Genomic DNA, 21938 nt, shown 5'->3' with positions numbered 1-21938 from the left:
CCTGATAGATGAGTGCTGTTGAGGTGGAGAATCTTGAGGAGTTTACCGGTAGATGGAACAAATCGAGTTCCCGGCCATGAGACAGACTTCACCAATGACAGGTAGCTAGGCGATGTCGCCTTGCTGGGAGGATTGGTGTCACTTGAGGGACAAGCAGCGTCACTCAAATAAAAAGATAACAGCGCAAATTTACAGAGAAAGAGCAGCAGCATTCTCAGAGCGATGATCGACAACTGAAGCTTGACGTGGAGTACACTGACACGTACTGGTTGGCACAGCAGTCTACTTGCAGACAGATATACTGCTCGTGATTGACTTACTGAATAGTCAGCTACGATGTTCATTCTTATAGTACTGCATGAGCATAACATGCTGCAACACCGTTTTCTAGGCTGCAAAGCCGGGTTGTATTTAATAGTTGTAGAGATGTCGGCGTGTTATAATTAAGACCTTCTGAACTCGAAGCCGTAGCTTATCACCGAGATAATTGACCGACTGAGGTGTCTTATTACGCCAACATCCCGACTGACATGTAATGTAATTAGATTCACTATCCCGTATGTGTAATCGGAAATAGACCAGAACGATTCTGACTGTCACGAAGTGCACAGCTGTAACCGTTATCTTACATGGTGTCAGGAGTGGGATAACCGACAACAGCATGGCAGAAGGACTGAAACCGCCTCAAGCATTCACAACCACACTGGAAGCAGCCAAAGAATGGCCACAGTGGCGGGACCATTTTACATTCTACATGACAGCAACAAAGAAGGACAAAGAAGACGAGAAAACGAAAGTCGCAATACTACTCACGGCAATGGGAGGGGAAGCCATCTCCGTCTACCGAACATTCACTTGGGCCGCAGACGGCGACGAGGACAAACTGGACTGCGTCATTAGAGCGTTCAACAACTACTTCAAGCCTAAAAGTAATGAAATCTACGAAAGATTCCTGTTCCTGCAGAGGAAACAACAACCGAATGAGCCCTTCGACAGCTTCTACACAGATTTGCTGCGCCTGGTGGAAACCTGCGGATATCACCAAGAGGAGAAAACGAAGATCATCCGGGACCAGATTGTAATCAATATCACCGCAGACAACGTCCGCGAGAAACTGTTGGCAGAATCTGACCTAACCCTAACCAAAGCTGTAGACATGTGCAGGTCAATGGAAGCGACAACCCGTTACATTGCCAGTATGACATCAACCGCCACAGCCTTGAAAGAATGCGTCACCGACGCGGCGGCGGTACACATGGTGAAAGCCATGAAGCAGCGCCCTTGCCACTACTGCGCGACAAACCACAAACCAAAAAACTGCCCAGCATGGGGAAAACAATGCAAATATTGCGGCATTATGAATCACACGGCGGAAGCATGCAAAAAGGCAGAAAAGGACAGACTAGCCCGACGACAAACAACAAAGGAGACGGCCAATGCGATATCGCCACAACGAGCCACACCAGACACACCAGAGAACGAGGAGAGAGACCATTTCGCTTACTGCACCGGTACCACGACACAAACCAGTAAAACAAAGGCTAAAGTCTGGAACATAATACTGGACATAGGAGGGAGAGGTTTGAAAGCCAAAATCGACACAGGTGCAACGTGCAACATACTGCCATTCACTGCTTACCGCGTCCTCTGTGCTAGCCCTCCCACGCCAACAGAAGTTCAGCTAACAGCATACGGAGGAACAAAATTAGATGTCTGTGGGAAAACAACCATGGAGGCAACATTTCAAGGAGTCACCCGCAGGATGGAATTCATCATAGTACGAGAGAACGTGGAGACGCTCATAGGATTGCCTTCCATCACTGACTTGGGACTAATACAACAGACCCTAGCAGTGGATGCAACAGGGGACACACCCACAGCTATATCAGAGTTCAAAGATGTCTTTAAAGGACTGGGACGACTACCAGGAGAGTACAGCATCAAACTAAAGACAAATGCACAACCAGTCATCCAACCAGCTAGAAGAGTTCCATTTAGGTACAGACAGGAACTGAAGTCACAACTGGATGAAATGGAGAAACAAGGCATCATAGCCAAAGTAACAGAGGCTACTAATTGGGTCAGTCCCATAGTCCTTGTAACAAAGCCAGGTAAAGACAAACCAAGGATATGCATTGATCCAGGAGCGTTGAACAAGGCTATACAAAGGGAGCACTATCAATTGAAAACACCCGAAGAGATATTCGGCACGTTGGCAGGCTCACAATATTTCTCAACCCTAGATGCTACATCTGGTTTTCTACAGATTGCCCTAGACAAGGAAAGTAGCTACTTGACAACAGTGGCAACTCCTTTTGGGCGCTACCGGTATTGCCGACTACCTTTCGGAATCAGCTCTGCCCCAGAAGTGTTTCACAGAATAGTGACAGAATCCTTTGCAGACATACCTGGGGTACACACCTATGTGGATGACATCCTTGTATCAGGCTGTAGCGTAGAGGAGCACGACAAACGCCTTCAGATGGTCCTCGAAAGGTGTAGGGAGCTGAACCTTAGACTCAACCGATCCAAATGCCAGTTCAGAAAGACTGAATTAAAGTATCTGGGACATGTGCTTACATCAGAAGGGATAAAACCTGACCCAGAAAAAGTCGAGGCCATTGAGCAATTCCCAAAGCCACAGTCCAAGACAGATGTTTCAAGACTCCTGGGCCTGGTTACATATTTGTCGAAATTTTGTCCTACTTTGGCTAAGACAGCCAGCCCACTGCGACAGCTAACACAGCAGGAGACTGCATGGGTGTGGGACTCCGTTCACGACCGCACCCTACAGCATGTGAAAGATCTAGTGACAAAGGCCCCAGTACTACGACTTTTTGATCCAGCATTACCAGTGAGACTAACTGTGGACGCATCACAACATGGGTTGGGAGCAGCTGTTATTCAAGAGGGGCACCCAGTAGAATACGCGTCAAGAACAATGTCCAGCATACAACAGAAATATGCACAAATAGAGAAGGAAATGCTTGCCATCCAGTTTGGACTAACAAGATTCCATCAGTATGTGTATGGACAAGATGTCATAGTGGAGACTGACCACAAGCCACTACTTGGAATACTGAAAAAGCCCCTTGCTGAAGTCAGTCCTAGGCTTCAGAGAATGCGCCTACGATGTCTCAAATACAACTACACGCTAGAGCACCATTCCGGGAAAGAAATGGTCCTGGCCGATTCTCTGAGCAGAATGCCATCTACAACACCCTATACAGACTATGATGAACTAACAGAAGAGCAAATCGACTCCGTCACAGAGCAAATCATTCCCACACCACTTGGACGTGAAAGATGTACGGAAGCGACCAGACAAGACCCTACAATGCAGGCACTCATCACTTACATACACACAGGATGGCCACCTACAAGGAGGAGTGTCCCGGGTCCAATCAAACCGTACTGGAATGTGAGACACGACCTAACAGAGAAAGACGGCATTGTCCTCAAAGGAAGCCAAGCTGTCGTCCCTGTGACAATGCGCAAAACGGTGATGAACAGTATACATGAGGGACACTATGGAATAGTGAAGTGTATAGAAAGGGCCAAGACGTCAGTGTACTGGCCTGGCTACACCAATGAAATACATGACATGGTAGCGAGTTGCAGCAAATGCCAAGAAAATCGAAGCCAGAACCCAAAGCCAGACACTAAACCTCATGATGTTCCACACTACCCCTACCAGAAAGTGGGAACAGACTTGTTTGAACTACAAGGGGAACATTACCTACTTACCATCGATTACTACAGCAAATGGGTGACCATAGATCACCTCCAGTCAACGAAAGCAGCTGATGTGATAACTATCCTAGACAAGCATTTTGCCAATTTTGGAATACCAGAAACAATATTCTCGGACAACGGGCCACAATACGCCAACGAAGAATTTCGCAAGTTCTCCAGGAAGCTGGGATTTCAACACACCACATCCAGTCCAGGCTACCCAGCCAGCAACGGCCAAGCGGAAAGAGGTGTCCAAACAGTCAAGAAAATGATGGCCAAGATGTTGGAGGAGGGCCGTACAATCAATGACGCTCTAAGAGTCCTTAGGAACACACCAATGGGAGGAGACCTGCCTACTCCTGCCATCCTGCTACAGGGGAGACACCTCCGAACCCAACTAACAATAAATACTGAGACTCTGGTTCCACATAACATGGATGCAGACAAGACCAGACAAAAACTAATCGCCCACCAATCCCAATATGCGTTCTATGGAGCCACAGGAAACACAACGAACTCACCTCTGCTTCCTGATGAAAGCGTAAGGACAATGAGAGGAAAAAAATGGGTACCAGCAAAAGTCATTGGACACCACACAGAGCCCCAATCCTACATCCTCAGACTAGCAAATGGACGGACAGTGAGAAGAACTAGAACACACATAAACAGGACAACAGAAGTGTGGGATGACAACACAATGTTCGCTAAGTACACTCCGACGGGACAACAAACAAACACCAGCCTGTCAGAAGGACAACCACCAAATCAACCTGAAGAGACAAACGTACTGCCAGACACGGAGATCAGATCTCCGAATACAGAAAGCCCTCCAAAATCTGCCAAGTCCCCAACTGCACCTGCAAGTCAACCTGCAGTCAAAACAACAAGGCTGGGGAGGATCTCAAGACCACCACGACGCCTACTGGAGGACTACACTACGTAATTAGCAACCATTGCTTGACACTGCACTTTTGAGTTGAAGCCACCCAGAGACAGATAGATGACATGTAATGTAATTAGATTCACTATCCCGTATGTGTAATCGGAAATAGACCAGAACGATTCTGACTGTCACGAAGTGCACAGCTGTAACCGTTATCTTACACCGACCACCTATGTTATACATATCAACGTGACTGTTTAGTGCAGCGCCTTCTAGATGTTGGAGCAAGTTGGTGTCGAGTTGCAACGATCGAGAACAAGACGATTCCTCTAGAAGTGAGTTGTTTCTTCGCAGAGCTGGAGTGTTGTGTAATCGACTTGGATGAGAAAAATGCTAATTGTGACGTTACCGGCATTACACTCCTACACTGGCCGTGTTCACAATAGGGCTAGGAAACCCGGGTTTGCGCTAATTGTTTTCTCACATGTTGAACATGTCCAGTTGCCTCTAATTAGTCATAAGTATAGGTTATAGACCGCTGGCGTGTGTGTAAACGAAATACACCCCGCTCCACCCACGAGTTTTTGCAAGGTCGGTTTTTTGCACACACGGTGTTTTGCAAGGTCGGTTTTTTGCACACACGGTGTTTTGCAAGGTCGGTTTTTTGCACGCACGGTGTTTTGCAAGGTCGGTTTTTTGCAGTGACAAGCTACTGCCGTGATACTGTGGCTGTTTGTATTTACGTTGCTAGTCTAAAAAGAACTGCTCTAGCTGTTGTAGGGTGCCAATACGGTTTCGCCCACGCATTTCTCACGCCTCCTCCTCGCAATGTTTTCTTTCTGACGACACTCACGCAGTGATTGTTCAAAGGGAACGGTCTGAGACGTGAAAATGGCTCCCTAGATTTGATACTTTTATGGAGATGTAGTTTCTTGCTGAGTTTCGTGGCTGTTTACGAGCAATTTGTGTAGAACTCTGCAAGAACATTTCGTGTAACACGCACGTTTCCTGGCGACCATTTGCCACGCAAGTCTGATATCCAACACCTGGCTGCTCTGTAATTCAATCTAGCTAAGTCAGCCAACACCTCAACACAGTCACTGCACATGTTTCTACATGTTTCAGTTTTTCTACATGTTTCTACATGTTTCTTACTTTATTAGCTTATTGGACAACGCAGAACAATCTCAAATACAACAAAACTATCAATCTATTCCAATGTCATGTCAACAACCCCTAGGTACCAGACATCGGTCACTGTGACGAGTTTCTGCTGTGATGGTTTTTTTGCTGTGATGGGTTTTCTGCTGTGACGTTTTTTTTGCTGTGATGGATTTTCTGCTGTGACGGTTTTCTGCTTGTAATACTGCAAGATGTAGCGATCGAACACGCGTGCGTAATAGTCACATGCACATGTCCAAGTCTGATGTCTCGACTATCGGGCAGTGGAAGCAGCAAAGACTTTTGAGCTTTCTGGCGTCCAAGATCGGTAAGGCCGTTCGCCGCAGACTGCAATCATTATCTGAAACTCTTTACAGGTAGTAAAAACAGATTAGTTCGGCTCGCCGTTCTTGTTGTGCGGTTTTCGACTAGTGCAGTTGGAGTATTACATGCTATTTCGTTAGAACTAGACTTAGGATGCACGGCTAGCATTCTGCTGCATTTGACCTTCTACGCGGGTGCCCAGAATTCTTGGCAGCGCAGACGAAGGTTTATCCTTATTTGGTAAAAGAGGCGGTACATACTAGATTTGCGCGGGAATATGTTTGCCTGGTTTTGTGCAAACCACGTAATTTTAATCACAATGGTCACCTATGAAACGGTACATGCACCTATAATTTAGAGACAATATATTGTAAACTGCAGCACAAACCCTTAGGAGTCACTCTAATTGTTGTTTCTGTAGCTACAGCCTTTGTTCGCTTCTGTTGTTGTGGCGCATGGCTCATTGATCTACATATTTCAGCGGTTAACATTTTACTATTTTAGGATATAGGTTAGAAGATGAGACAGAAGACTTGATGTCGTCGTCGTCGTCCTCAAAAACTGCTGTAGACTCTGCTGCTCAGTTGTGCTAAGAGTCTGACTGTGCTAGTGCAAATTCAGAGACCAGCAAAGCAGTTTCCAATGCACTTCTTGCTATTATTTGCTACATTAATTAATTGATTAAGTCTGAACATCTGTCATTTCATTGATCCAACGTCAGTTTACCAGCATTTCATTTTTACCAACACTCCCTAACTGGATAGTCCTTTGCTTATGTGCTCACATGCCTGATTGTTCAACCGGACAATGGGTTTCCTGTCTTTCATTAGTTTGCGTAATGGGGTACATTTGAGCATTAAAGGACCAACTTACACATGAACTAAAATCCATGTATTGTGCCTCTCTTTCTTTCTGTAGGCTGCTGCAAAGTTATGCGTACAGATTATGGAACTGAGAATTGCCACCTAGCTACAGCCTAAATAGCGTTTAGATCCAATGCTAACGATAGCTTAGCTGATCACCAAAGTTTTCGTTATGGGAAGTCTACCACAAACACAGTAAGTACATATAAATATTATTGACTTACATAGTTTGAGTCTATTTACTGTAGATGTTTCTTTACATGCACGTTAATTTCTTCTAGAGAATAGAGGGTCTTTGGTCCCACTTGCGAGCACAGACGAGTGACCACTGGATTTCAAAATTTCAAGAGCTAATCGATGGTGGATGGATATGTCCCAATGATGAACTGAAAATGTGCACTATTATTCCGTTTTGGTTACAGCGTTCTAGATGCGTTTATGTACAGGTGTTGTTTTTGGTATGCATTCACTGGCGTTCTAGAAGCAGAACTGGACGCATTTCGTCAGTGGTGGAACACCCACAGAATAAGGAAGACGAAAACTGGGCAATGTCCTGGCGGCATTCCAGAGGATATCTTTGCTTTGCCTCAGCTAACCGGTGCGCGCATGATGAATTGTTTGTAATTGTTAATGGACATATCTATAGTGTCTAAAGCATGTACCTGTTATAATTGTGCATGTGTGTGTGTGTGTGGTGTGTGTGTGTGGTGTGTGTGTGTGTGTGTGTGTGTGTGTGTGTGTGTGTGTGTGTGTGTGTGTGTGTGTGTGTGTGTGTGTGTGTGTGTGTGTGTGTGTGTGTCATTAGTTCAGACCGTCTTTGTGGCCAGAGGCTACAAGACGGAGGGTATCATCATCAACGATGGCCTACTTGTGTGCGTGTGTGTTTTACAGGAACGCAGGACTACTTGTGCCCTATTGATTCTGAGGTGTTTGGCGAGGCTTATGAGCAACTGGCCTCTGTTGAGCCTAGCTTCTATAGTCAAAGGTTTGAAGACGCCGCTCAGAGTTGTCTTAGTGTGATGGGAATCAGAGCTGCAAACATAGCTTCAGAAAACTGTGTGATGGTTTATAAATATTTAATAGCGTTCATTGAATATATGCACATTAATTAGTTATGGCAACAAAGTATAGCAATTCTCTTCTTTTTTTGTCTCGGAAGACAAATTAATGTAAATTTAAAAATAACTTAATTTTAAATTATTAAAAATTGAGCGTTATAAGTGTAAACATATCATATTTTGCAAGGAGGTTACCAATGAATTGATAATTAATATCTTTAGAACGGTGAATTGCTATGGTGATTGAATAATACTATATTAATTATTTAACAAGCTAAACCATATTCGAGAATTACTTGGAATTGAGAGTCCGTAGCAATGATTCACTGACTACGCGTCTGAGTCATGAGTGAGCTAAGGCCTGTCCACACTAGACCAGAATGGATCGCGATCCGATCGGGATAGCGAGCGTCCACACTGCACTTTGAAAACGATACCTCCGCCTCATTTCGCTATCGCGTGACTGATGACCGATGTGTATGTGTGGTTTCTTTGCTTGTAGAAAGCGTTGATACAGCGACGTAAGGTGAGCGAGAACAAAGACGACTACACGCGTAGCGTACGTGAAGGTGACGCCCACTATTTCTAATTGGATTCAACCTATCGCGATCGAATCCACCTCACGATGTGGATCGGACGGATCGCCATCGAGTTGCAAGTGTGGACAGCGTTGCGGTTGGATCGCGATCCAGTTGCCAGTGTGGACAGGCCTCTAGTGTCTAGGTGGCCAAGGAAGACTCGGGGTACAGCGCGGATTTCGAGAGTGGCAACTTCTGTTGGTCTACTCTAGACTCTAGAGTGCTGAACGGTCCATGTAAAGAGCAAAAGACTTGCTTACGTTCATTCTATGCACGTACATGAACTTGGCAGGTAGTAACATTTTTGTCATTAGTATGAATATGGCAAAGATCGGCTAATAATTCGTTATTGAAGAAAATTGTCAAAGGACTCCATGGGTACAAGTCTACTTGTAGACAATGTACTACGTAGGCTATCTAGCGGTGTGAGTTAACTCATCCTCAGGATAACCATGGTAATTTCAAAGTTTTAATTAATTGGTTTGACTATTAATTACCACTAACCCGGTATCAGACAAAGGTCAATCCTAAACACGATACGAGACTTGCTAACAAAGCGTAAGCTATACAGTCTCTAAACGGTGTCGTGGCTGCTTTCATACACATGAACAGTAGATTAACTTACTAGACAGACTCATCAAGGCGCGTTTTCTTACTCTCTGTCACCTAGCATTCTCAGGCACGATACACGTAGTTTGTTAGATACGTGGCGGTGTTGCCCTTCCCACGCTTAGGAAGGCGAAATTTTCACTTTTCAAAAAACAACTAGCAATCTCAAAACGTAGCCATACCATTCAGCAACAACACCCCGAAAGGAGTCCTTCTAATTTGGACAACGCGAAGAGTTTTAGGAAGTCGAAGAAGACAGGTCTGAAGAGCCGGCGCGGCTTCAAGCAGTCGTCTTCTTCGTCAAACTGCGCCGCCATTCTGGAACGTACGCGAATTCTACACGTAACATCGATAAAGGAAGTCCCGGCAGTAATCTGTGACGTCTCGGGATAACCAGATATATTTTAAATAATTTCTGAAATGTGTTGCGCAGTAACGCTTGGCGCATAATATAGGTGTGGTTGCTGGCTCCGACTTTCATTGTCTATAGTGAAGACCAATAAGCATTCAGTATATATATATATATATATATATATATATATATATATATATATATATATATATATATATATTAACACCAAGAACGGCGGCCTCCAACTTGGCCAACCGTCAGATTCTTTCAAGAGACTACAGTCTTGCAACCTGCTTCGATTTACTAAATCAAATGACGAATGCTTGAGAGCCCTGGCAACTATAAAGATTTCAAGAGAGACTGAGTTGTCATCAACCAGATTTAGTGCCGGCAGTTTCTTGGCAACTCTTGATACTTCGCCTGGGTGCCTGCAATCAAAAATAAAGAACATCAAAAAGACGATTACGGAATCATCAAATAATCGTCATTTGTCACATCTTACCTCCCTGTCTGTACAAGGTCAAGCGGCTCGATTCAAGGACGTGGAAGCTGAGCACTTTGCCTTGTCCCTAAAATCTCTACCCGATGACTTGTTCAAATGGGCAATAAATGGGCTCCAGGACACCCTCCCATCAGCAACCAACTTACAGTTGTGGAAGAAAATTTCGTGCAATCAATGTCCTCTCTGTCACCAACCCCAATCGCTGTGCCACGTGCTAAATGCATGTCCCAGTCTACTTGATCGAGGTTTGTACAAACAGAGACACGACAATACGCTGAGACTATTTGTGGACTTTCTAAAACGTCATCTTAGTCAACAGTTTTCCATAGTAGCCGACCTACCAGAATCAGTATACAATTTTCCTGTCGATATAACCTGTACCTGCCTTCGTCCAGACATTGTTGTTTGGAATGCCGTCCTCAAAAAGGCCTGGATGCTTGAGCTGTCGGTCCCATTCGAAACAGTCGTGGAAGAAACGAAGGCCCGGAAAGAACGCCGCTATGCCCAACTTGTCAAAGATGCTAACCATCAGTATAAGACGGAGCTTTTGCATCTCTTGGTTGGGTCGAGAGGATTGATTTTTCCTGAAACTCGACGAGCAGTCTGCATGTTGTGCAAGCCTCTTCAACGCGACTTGGACGATCTGTTTCAAGCTGTCATTCATTCCACCCTGAAAGACTCTTTTCGATGCTGGTTGGCAAGAAGAGACAACATCTCTTAACTTAAAAGTGTTTTTTTGTTGTTGTAATTTCTGCTTTTAATCATTTGTGATGTATAGTCTTCGACTGGACCTCTACATAGCACTCCAGAACTCTACTTCTGTTATAGTGCTACCAGTCCTGTAGACGCTTATTGTACTGTATCGTTCGGTATATTACAATAAAGGACCTTCCATAGATAGATAATTTGTTGCACGTGCGTTTCAATAGCCCCGCCTGGTTATTTGTTTGCCGACCAATCTTCAGTTGCGTTGTATTGTAAATGAGTTAGCCGCCGTGATTGGTTATGATAGAAAGACATGGAATTCGACCGTTATTTTTTTCGAAAACCGTTCGGCGCCCGGTTTCCTACTTCTGCGAACGGTTTTTGGCCAAGCTTACCGTTTTGGGAGACGCGTCAGCGTGGACAACTCGAACCGAGCAGACTCGCTCACCGTGATTCATGTTTCCCCGCTCGTATCCGTATGGATACGGATTTGCTTAGCGCTAATGTGAGGGTAGACATCTGTGGGAGATGCAAGAGGAGACGTCTACGACTGCTAGTTGTCGACAGGAAGAGGTCTGGTTTCGTGTCTGGTTTCGTGGCGAAACTCGTGTTCTAGTGCGTCTCATAGCTCATGCAAACGGATTTCGACTAGATGGTCATCCAGCGATTGAATTGTTGTATCGACATTGAAATATTTGTGGCTACGAATGATTGGATTCAGACCGATGTCTGGTACCTAGGGGTTGTTGACATGACATTGGAATAGATTGATAGTTTTGTTGTATTCGAGATTGTTCTGCGTTGTCTAGGTAAACTAATAAAGTAAGAAACATATAGAAACATGTAGAAACCAGGGGCGGATCTAGGATCTAAGGGAAGGGGTGCGCGACGGTGCGAAATCAATTGTGGGCGTGGTCAGAAAGTTACTAGGAAGGAGAGCCAAGCTGCATCCTATGCAAGAATAAATGACACACACACGCACGCGCACGCACATGTAATGTGTATGTACACGTACAGTATGTCCCGTAAGTGTAGTCACAATCACTGAATGCAAGATCGAACAACGAGATCACACCGCTTCTGATTTTGAAAGATGACTTTGGCATACTATTACGCACAAATCAACGTCGTACGCAGAGATAGTCAGTGTAAAGATAATCAAATAGCCTTTAAATATTGAAACTGGTATATTCATACATAAATTCTTACATAGTATGATACTGCGTCTAGCTAGAGACACGGAGACTCTAATAGTCTTCCCGAAAGGAGGCGCGCGCCCCTCGCGTCCATGCCTGGATCCGCCCCTGGAAACATGTAGAAACATGTGCAGTGTGTTGAGGTGTTGAGGTGTTGGCTGACTTAGCTAGATTGAATTACAGAGCAGCCAGGTGTTGAATATCAGACTTGCGTGGCAAATGGTTGCCAGGAAACGTGCGTGTTACACGAAATGTTCTTGCAGAGTTCTACACAAATTGCTCGTAAACAGCCACGAAACTCGGCAAGAAACTACATCTCCATAAAAGTATCAAATCTAGGGAGCCATTTTCACGTCTCAGACCGTTCCCTTTGAACAATCACTGCGTGAGTGTCGTCAGAAAGAAAACATTGCGGGGAGGAGGCGTGAGAAATGCGTGGGCGAGACCGTATTGGCACCCTACAACAGCTACAGCAGTTCTTTTTAGACTAGCAACGTAAATACAAACAGCCACAGTGTATGGGGTAACCCAATTAGCGTACTATATAAACGCAGTGTGTTGATTGTAATAGAGACTTCTTAACGTGTATGCCGGGAATACGGACGCACCACGTTACATGGTGACAGGAGTGGTGCAGAGACACCGTCACGCTACACACGCTATTCTAGCAGCAGTGTAAAGGATGGCTGAACAACCGGACGCTTCAGTTGCAGAAGAAGCAGTACAAGCGGAGGTAGCTCGACCGGTTAGCCTGCAAAGCCGAATCCCTCTACCTCGACCGCTGGTGGTAAGAGGAAATCTGTCGCAAAACTGGAGAGAGTTTCGCCAGATATGGGACTCTTACGAAGTTCTCACGAATCTCAGACAGCCGGACATGAAAGTGCACCGAATGGCAACATTTATAGCATGCATTGGCTACGAAGCTCTCCGGATTTACAATGCACTACCTTTTGCTGACGAAGCAGAGAAAGGAGATCTTGACCGAGTGCTAGACAAGATGCAAAAGTACTATCTGGGAGAAACCAACGTTATCTATGAACGGTTTCGATTCAATGGCAAACACAGCAAGACAATGAGTCATTTGATAACTTTTTGACTAACCTCATAGAATTAGCCAAGACATGTCAGTTTGGTACTATGCACGACGCTCTATTGAGAGATCGAATAGTAGTAGGAGTGAGAGCTAGATGACGCCCTCCAGAAGCAACTCCTACAGAAGAGGGAACCGACACTGTCTGAATGTATTTCAATATGCAGAGCGAGTGAAACTACAGCATTGCAGATGAAAGATATGTCTGCACATGATACAGTGCATGCGATGGCCGTGCGAGCGCAGAGATGGCCAAGCAGCAAGGCAAGCCGAGGACCAACGCGAAGCAAGACAAACGAAGGTGAGAAAGTTGCAAATATTGTGGTAAATGTCACAGGCGTGAACGACAATACTGCAGGCATTTGGGAAACAATGTCAAGCGTGCCACAAGATGAATCATTTTACTCACATGTGCAAGTCGAAAGCAACAGCGACGACCAAGGAAAAGAGCATAGCAAAGCTACACCTTGTCGAAGGTGATATGTCAAGCAGTGACACAGATGGTCCAGAATACGGAAATGACAGATTGGTGAGTTTGACGTTGACTCCAGACGATGATGAGTCAGTCAATGTGCTAAACGACTCCGCTACAACCTATCCAAACAGATTGTATGCTAACCTACGTGTCAAACGACGGCAGATCAAGTTTCAAATTGACACAAGTGCCACGTGTAACGTCACGACGCGACGGGACGTGCCCATAGCAACGCGTTTAGAGCAAACAAAGCAAGTGTTAACGCTGTATGACGGAAGCAGGATCAAGCCTCTGGGCAGATGCACATTACAAGTGAGAAATCCAAAGAATGGGAATGTTTTTGGCAGCAAGTTTGTGGTTGTTGACGACGCTGGAACAGAGTGATTATTGGAGCTTCCTCAGCGCAAGAAATGGGCCTTATACAGCTGAATATGGAGAATGTGCAAGCTATTGCCACTCAGCAAAAACAACAAAGCCACAAGACAAAACCAATGACAAAAGAGAGTGTGATGCAGAAATATCCATTGGTCTTCCAAGGAGAACTAGGACGATTAGCAGGCAAGGTACATCTGATGGTGGATGAGACCATCATGCCTACAAAACAACCAGTTAGGAGAGTGCCTATAGCTATCAAAGAGCAGCTGCAGAAGGAGCTACAACGAATGGAAGAAATGGGAGTTATAGCAAAAGAAGAGCAGCCGACAGATTGGATTTCCAGTCTGGTCACGGTAAAGAAACCAAATGGCAAGATTAGAGTATGCATCGATCCTAAACCTCTCAACAGAGCTCTCATTCGGAGTCAATATCTCATGCCTACTTTAGAAGACCTGTTACCAGAACTAGCAGAAGCACGAATATTCAGTGTGCTAGACGTGAGGAATGGATTCTGGCATATAAGTCTTGATGATCAAAGTAGTAAGCTTACCGCATTTGGTACACCCTTTGGAAAATATTGGTGGAAGAGGCTACCATTTGGCGTATCTACAGCACCAGAGATATTCCAGGAGCGATTGAATGCAGCTATTAAAGGAATTCGAGGTGTGTATACTGTAGCAAATGACATTTTTATAATTGGCAAGGGATCTACAGAAGCTATTGCTAGAGAGGATCATGACAAGAATTTGACAGCGTTACTGGATAGATGTCAGGAGAAAGGCGTCAAGCTCAATGGAGAGAGATGTCAAATAGCAACACAGAAAGTGAAATACATGGGACATGTACTCTCGTCAGATGGGCTACTGTCAGATTCCGCAAAAATAGAAGCGATCCAAAAGATGCCAAGGCCTATGAATGTTGCAGGAATACATCGTTTCATTGGAATGACTGGCTATTTATCACGATTCTTAGGGCACCTCTCGGACCTATGTGAACCATTGAGACAACTAACGAAACGAAGCATTCAGTGGCAATGGAATGAAGAGCATCAGCAAGGTTTTGACAAGATTAAAGCAGCAGTCACACAGACACCTGTCTTACAATACTTTGATGGAAAGTTGCCAACTACAATCCAATGTGACGCCTCTCAGACAGGACTGGGTGCTGTGCCTATGCAAAGTAGAGGTCCGATAGCATATGCAAGCAGAGCGTTGACTGAAACTGAGAAGCAGTACGCTCAGATTGAGAAGGAAATGTTGGCGATTGTATATGCTATGGAGAAGTTTCATACCTACACCTATGGACGCAACATTACAATCGAATCGGATCACAAGCGTCTTGTTACCATACACAAGAAACCATTGCAATCTGCGCCAAAGCGTTTGCAGAGAATGCTTATGCGATTACAGAAGTATTCAATTGACATTCAATATCGTCCAGGTAAAGAGTTATATCTGGCAGACACTTTGTCGCGAGCATACCTAGCATATGATGTAGACGCAAACAAGACAGAGAGCATGCAGCAGCAAAGTGATTGGGAGAAAGAACTGGAGCAGGTCAACATGATTGCTGGTGGCAAGCACTACACTACAAACCATTCAAAATGCTACTCAAGAAGATCAGAGCTTACAAGAACTACAGCAATACATCATACAAGGATGGCCAGACACGAAGTACGGTCTTCCATCATACATTACACAATATTACGACATTCGGGATGAATTGACCGTGCAGCAAGGAATGGTTTTGAAAGGAATTACACTAGTGGTGCCACAAGCAGCTCGAAAATTTGCTCTAGAACGAATACACAGTTCACACATGGGAGCAAATGCTTGCATTAGAAGAGCCAGAGAAGCACTTTATTGGCCGGGTATGACGAGCCATATTAGAAATCATGTACAGAAATGTTCCATATGTCGAGACTATGACAACAAGCAACAGAAGGAACCTTTGTTAGCACACGAAGTACCTCCAAGACCATGGGCAAAAGTAGGAGCAGATCTACTCAAATTCAGGGGCCGTGATTATCTCATAGTCACTGACTACTACAGTAATTTCTGGGAGATTGACAGACTACAAGCAACAACTTCAGATGATGTCATCAGGAAAATGAAACAACACTTCTCTCGATATGGCATACTGGAAGTCCTCATTTCTGACAACGGTACACAATTCACATCAAGAGAATTTCGATCGTTCACGAAGCAGTGGGAGATACAGCATGAGACTAGTAGTCCACATCACCATCAATCCAATGGCAAAGCAGAAAGCAGTGTAAAGACAGCAAAATGACTTATGAAAAAAGATCTACAAGCGGGAACAGATCCATGGCTAGCTATTCTTGAGTTCAGAAACACGTCAACTGAAGGACTAAATACAAGTCCTGCACAAAGGTTAATGAACAAAAAAACAAGAACTCTGTTGCCCACAATAGAACAACTGTTACCAGAGGAAATGGAGGAACATCACAACATAATGGAACGGAAGAAAAGGCAAGCCAAATATTACAACATGAAAGCCAGAGACCTACCGGAGCTGAAAACAAATGATGTGGTTCGAATTCAACCAACTGGTAGAGACACAGTTTGGAAACCAGCCAAAATAGAAAAAGTGCTACCAAACAGATCATATTTGGTTATCACCCCTGGAGGAACTACCTATAGAAGAAACAGAGTGCAGCTACGAAAGACCAAGGAGGAATTCAAACCTTCAGCAGGTATGGATGACCCCCCAGTCGAGATGATACCACAGCCAAGTCAGAAGAAGCAAACATCTATCGCTACACCTGTTACAAAGAAGACAGTCCCACCACAAGCACAGGCGAAAGAATCAGGAAGAGAACAAGCAAGAGAGAATGTAACATCAACCACACAATCTGGCAGAACAGTAACAAAGCCAAAGTATCTAAGAGACTATGTATGCGGTAAATAGACACTTAGCATGCATGGTAGTTTGTTTTTGTTTTTGTTTATGTTTTTTTCCATAAACAAAAAGGGATGTATGTGGTAACCCAATTAGCGTACTATATAAACGTAGTGTGTTGATTGTAATAGAGACTTCTTAACGTGTACGCCGGAAATACGGACGCACCACGTTACACACAGTATCACGGCAGTAGCTTGTCACTGCAAAAAACCGACCTTGCAAAACACCGTGCGCGCAAAAAACCGACCTTGCAGACCCTTCTCGGCCACGGCAATAACCGGCTTGTAGCACCCAGCTGAGGCGTTGATATCCTCTAGGCGCGGAAGTTCAAATCAGTTGTGTAGCAAAATGTTTTGAAATCGACTTGGGCATTGAAACAGCAAAATTGCCAGTTATTGATTTTTTGGAAGCTAGTAAACTGCTAGACGTTGATGTTGTTTCTGGGTTAATACAGTGTACAGGGACTATTCTGTTCACGGGGACTATTCTGTTCACGGGGACTATCCTGTTCACGTGGACTATTCTGTTCATATTTGCTCCTATTCTGTTCATATTTGCTCCTATTCTGTTCACCGGGGACTATCTTGTTCACGCAATTTGAACCCACCCTAGCGGGGACTATCCTGTTCACTGGGACTATCTTGTTCACGTGAACAGGATAGTTCCCAGTGAACAGGATAGTCCCCGCTATAGCGTGGACTATCCTGTTCACCGGGGACTATCTTGTTCACAGGCGACTATCCTGTTCACGACGACTGTTCTGCATGTTCACACTAGCCATATCCATAGTGTTCATGGCGACTATCCTGTTCACAGGCGACTTTAACTTATAGTCCTGTTCACGTGAACAGGATAGTCCCCGGTGGACAGGATAGTCCCCACTATAGCGATGACTATCCTGTTCACGGCGACTATCCTGTTCACGACGACTATTCTGCATGTTCACACTAGCCATATGCATACAGTGTTCATGGAGACTATCCTGTTCAGAGGCGACTACACGTATTCTGTTCACAGGCGACTATCCTGTTCACGACGACTATTCTGCATGTTCACACTAGCCATATGCGTACAGTGTTCATGGCGACTATCCTGTTCACAGGCGACTACACGTATTCTGTTCACAACAATTATTTGAATTACATCAACAGTAACTTTGCAAAAACATTTATTGTTTGTTTATCCAATGTTTATTTATAGCCTATATAATTCAACGAAAACTCTGTCTAGTCTCAAAACCAGTTAATTAATGGTGCACTATTTCAAATAAAACTTGTGCACTATATGCTATTGTAGCTGTAAATAACTACTCATTATCTACTTTGATACATCTGTTAAGTTAAAACATAAAAGTATATTGAGTCAGTCTTCCCATCTAGAGACGTCCAACAGGAATTGTAGGCAATGACCTGGCGGCAGTTATGACATCATTTTTTGAAAAAATGTTTAGGTCGGCCGACATAAAATCAAGAGGGTCCAATCTGTTTATCAGACTGTCTCTGGCCTTTTGAAATATTAGTTGGCATATGCCTGCATTCATGCAGGCAATCTGTTGGTCTTGTAGCTGGCCGATTGCCTCTTCAATTGATGAGTCGTCATCGACGTGATATTGGTTCTGGATCAGTACGGATTGCAAGATCTTTCCCAGCTCTTCCCTAGAGTAGTCGGGAAAGTTTAGGACCAACGGAATACGCCTGTAAAGACCTGCATTGGAATCAAAAAATTGTTTCATCTCTTTAGGATAGCCGGCGAAGATCATGACAGGATCGTGAATCTCCATCTCTTTCATCAGTTCTTCTACAGCACACTGTCCGTAATATTTTGTGCTGTCTCTTGGAGTTAGTCTGTAGGCTTCGTCGACAAACAAAACGCCACCCTTGCTCTTTTCAATAACTGATCTTGTCACTTTTTCCGTTTGCCCTACGTACTGACCTATTAAGTCTGACCTCTGCACCTCCGTTAGCTTGGACGACCTCGTTAACTCAAGAAAATGCAGAATCTCTGTTATTTAACACTTACATCAATTATAATTCACGGTTTAATTAAGAAAACCTACAAACGTACCGGCCATTATTCGTGCTATAGTGGTCTTTCCTGTTCCTGGATTTCCAATGAATGCCATGTGTGGTGGCGGGTCAGGCACGACTGCTATCCCCCTGGCGGTTCTGGCTTTGGCATAGACAACCCGCTTTGCAAAAGATTCAATCTCTTGTCGTAGACTTGGCATGCTCAGACCGTGAAGATGGTACGCTAGATATCCCAGCTAACATAGCAAGTAAAACATCATACACGTCATCTTCTAGAGCTGACGGACCGCGTCCAAGGTGACGAGGAAACCCATCGCGATGAGTGTTGTGATGATCCATAGAAGTTGAAGAACGTTGATTTTAAACAGCTGCAAAACTTGGTTTTAGAACAAAGTGAAATCAGCAACTCGGAAGCATGCTAAATTACAGTTACCATACAGTAGTACAATAATACATTTACTGAATTACAATTACAATTATTGACCAAGAGCAGTGAACAGTGACACTCTTAATTATTAGCTAACATTATTGGCAATTTAACTTTGGTTTTCTCTTTGTTATAAAACTATATTAATTTATAAACTATACGTTGCGTTATCTGTTTGTTTCTACTCACAGCAATAATGACTTTTGTCAAAAATTCGCGGCGTTTGTTTTTCACCGGAGACGATCTTTCTTACTAGTTTACTTTAGCTTAGTTGTATTCCAATTTGTACATTAATTAACAAGACCTTCTAGACAAAGACCAATCAGTAATCTTTTAGAGACCACACGTTTTAAAAATGGGTAGCTCTTTTGCGATAGACTCTGTATGCGTGCTAGCAATACACTCGGTACTTTGAAGTATCACAAACAACATTTATTAGCACTTACTTGACAAGTGACAGCAACTTCCTGTTGTTGATACCTGACCCCGCGACACCGCGACAGTGAAGCTTGCAGAAAAGCAACTGTAGTCGAAGAAGAAACTCGCACTTTGTGAAATTCGTCTGCTTGCTGCTATAGCCTAGCTCAGTCGTATACCGTAGCACAAAGCAACTAAACTAGCGATGTATCGTGTACGTACTTATAGGGGTGCTTAGGTATTTAGTGGTTCTATGAACAGTTTAGTGGTTTGAACCTCACCGTAATAGCTTTACAGTCATCCGATTCTAGGAAACATTACAACATACGGTCATATAGTTCTAATTTAAAAAATTGCAACCAACACGATCTCCTATGCACTCAACTATGATGCAACTTTCTGCAGGGTTTAATAGGTCTCAAATGAACAGAACTGTTCAAGAATAGCCTGTTGTTTGTCCATCTTTATTCAAATCTAATCTTGTAATATTTTCACTATACACATGATAACTTTTGTCTAATAGCAATCTTAGATAGAGCTAAAAAATTCTCTAGCTGAACAGGAATTTGTAACGCTACCTAACTAAATAAATAGTAATCATAAATATCTCGATGATAAAATACAATTTGCTCTGACAGCTAGATGCCATTGTACGTGTGTAGTTGCCTTTTATTACTCTCTGATTCATCGTATTGAACCTGGTTACTGTAACAATAACATAGCAATAGGCACCGCAAGCAAAGGTTAAAGACATAAAGAGAACACCCTCTGACGGTATTCTCATTTCTGTAGCTATATCGGACCACTACTACACTGTACACGGATATACAAACGCCATCCTATAGCAGGAAGTGACATGCGTAAATTCTTTCTAGCGAAAAGTAAAATTTTTGGTAAGTTCGATCACGAGTTAGAGAGATAGTTGACGTACCTAGAGTCTCGCATCGTAACTGCATGTAGATTACTTATCTCTATAGATAAATGGCTGGCTAGAGAAAGGTATAGATAGAGTGTATGTATAGGTATCGTCAATATAGTGATCAACGCGTACGTTCATTCTCTGTATAGCAAATTTATCCTCTAGAGTTTATCTAGTCTAGCTATAGAAAAGAGTACAGTACAGTCTATTTCTACATGAGGTTGCGTGCACCCCTCGGGGTCGTAATCGAACACCACATTACCTACATACGTGTAGACCGGCGTATACTGATTGAATTTTGATCATTGTGATGTGCGTGGAAAACACGGATCGCGGACTGCGGATTCACGGTCCTCTACTAGAGACCATCAGGGAACCTCGTGCGCGTCGTCCTCCCATTGAATTGAGCTAGTTTCGTGTAACCAGACCGCGCATGCTCTAGTAGTCGTCGACCGTGCATGCTTTCGAATCGTACGTACTTTCGTGTGCTTTTCTAATCGCGTGATATATGATCAGGAGGTATTTGGTCTAACTCTTCTCAATCGTTTCACTAGGACGTGCATGTGGTTGACGCGTGGGAGCTCCTGAAGATCAATTTCTTACTTCGCACGCTTGCTTCGCTGGTAAGGACGATTCCTCGAGTTTGGTAATACCAGTAGCAGTGAAGAAGACGGTAGATCTGTGTCTACATCAGCTGTACTCTAAGTCTCTCGGCATGGCAAGAGCAGACGGTGCATGTGATTGCAAGCCAGGTGGTATTTGTGAATTGTAGACGTGCATGGCCCAGTATTGTTGTTAGTTGCTCTTTGCAGTAGTCGAGTCGTTGGTTTTGTACACTTAAAGCAGCTGTTTGTGGTTATCTAGGCATCAGGCCAGTGGCATGTCTGGTAGCGATCGAACAGCAGTCCAGTCACGGTTTGCTTGGTAGACAGACGCGTGAAAGTTTTTGTTCGGGTTTTGGTTTCTACTTTTGGAGTTCAACATTCTAGTTTACTGCCAATGGAATTAATGAGGTTGCAATGCATGAGGTACGTACCAGTTAACGCGCGCGTTTAGACTGTCCTCTAGTTGGGAGTTATAGATGATCATACAGACAGCAGTCCTGAAAAGTCTACGTTTTCATGGTATGAGAGACTGTGTCATCGATGTCATTGGTTCATTGCTTGTGTCTAAGGGTCTTTTTTTCAAATTAGGTACAATGCAGCATAGCAGTCCTAAAGTGGGAAGTACATCTAGAAAGACAGGGAATATTTACTGTATTAGTGGCTGTTGGGAAGTCGATCTGCCTTTGGTTCTTTCTTGATGGGCACACAATAG

General features: G+C 44.0%; 5 protein-coding genes and 1 long non-coding RNA gene across 8 annotated transcripts in view; 5 read left to right on the top strand and 1 right to left on the bottom strand.

The window, feature by feature from the left end:
* The first annotated feature begins 661 nt into the window (after positions 1–661).
* On the top strand, positions 662–8313 carry LOC134176730 (uncharacterized protein K02A2.6-like). Its single transcript, XM_062643390.1, has 5 exons — positions 662–4953; positions 5782–6107; positions 7022–7161; positions 7248–7564; positions 7858–8313. Exon 1 carries the CDS (start codon positions 662–664, stop codon positions 4676–4678), a length of 4017 nt encoding a protein of 1338 aa, XP_062499374.1. The 3' UTR covers positions 4679–4953; positions 5782–6107; positions 7022–7161; positions 7248–7564; positions 7858–8313.
* Positions 6032–10961, top strand: LOC134176720 (uncharacterized). The gene is made up of 5 exons (XM_062643379.1): positions 6032–6107; positions 6157–6328; positions 7413–7564; positions 7858–8030; positions 9794–10961. The coding sequence occupies exons 1-5, from the start codon at positions 6032–6034 to the stop codon at positions 10784–10786; spliced, it is 1566 nt and encodes a 521-aa protein (XP_062499363.1). The 3' UTR covers positions 10787–10961.
* A 4323-nt stretch (positions 10962–15284) lies between these two features.
* On the top strand, positions 15285–16198 carry LOC134193657 (uncharacterized protein K02A2.6-like). Its single transcript, XM_062662500.1, has one exon. The coding sequence runs from the start codon at positions 15647–15649 to the stop codon at positions 16196–16198; it is 552 nt and encodes a 183-aa protein (XP_062518484.1). The 5' UTR covers positions 15285–15646.
* LOC134193647 (uncharacterized) lies at positions 15817–16970 on the top strand. The gene has a single exon (XM_062662491.1). It carries the CDS (start codon positions 16202–16204, stop codon positions 16835–16837), a length of 636 nt encoding a protein of 211 aa, XP_062518475.1. The 5' UTR covers positions 15817–16201; the 3' UTR covers positions 16838–16970.
* A 982-nt stretch (positions 16971–17952) lies between these two features.
* Positions 17953–19175, bottom strand: LOC134194856 (protein CbxX, plasmid-like). Its single transcript, XM_062663839.1, has 2 exons — positions 18896–19175; positions 17953–18832 (listed from the first exon to the last, which is right to left on the bottom strand). The coding sequence occupies exons 1-2, from the start codon at positions 19056–19058 to the stop codon at positions 18207–18209; spliced, it is 789 nt and encodes a 262-aa protein (XP_062519823.1). The 5' UTR covers positions 19059–19175; the 3' UTR covers positions 17953–18206.
* Positions 19176–20952: 1777 nt separating this feature from the next.
* LOC134190983 (uncharacterized) overlaps positions 20953–21938 on the top strand; it is a 1410-nt gene continuing 424 nt past the window's right edge. Inside the window, exons 1-5 of one of the 3 annotated variants that reach the window (XR_009971702.1) lie at positions 20953–21092; positions 21176–21244; positions 21486–21649; positions 21703–21745; positions 21815–21938. The exon at positions 21815–21938 is cut by the window's right edge and continues 424 nt beyond it. This is a non-coding gene — a long non-coding RNA (uncharacterized LOC134190983). Of the gene's footprint in view, positions 21093–21131; positions 21245–21315; positions 21650–21702; positions 21746–21814 lie in introns of those variants that run through there. The other 2 variants (XR_009971704.1, XR_009971703.1) reach the window with 2 other exon arrangements.

This window comes from Corticium candelabrum, chromosome 1, assembly GCF_963422355.1.
Source record: "Corticium candelabrum chromosome 1, ooCorCand1.1, whole genome shotgun sequence".
Lineage (NCBI taxonomy): Eukaryota > Metazoa > Porifera > Homoscleromorpha > Homosclerophorida > Plakinidae > Corticium > Corticium candelabrum.
The sequence above is the reverse complement of the archived record's forward strand: the minus strand, read 5'-3'. Positions and strand labels throughout refer to the sequence as shown.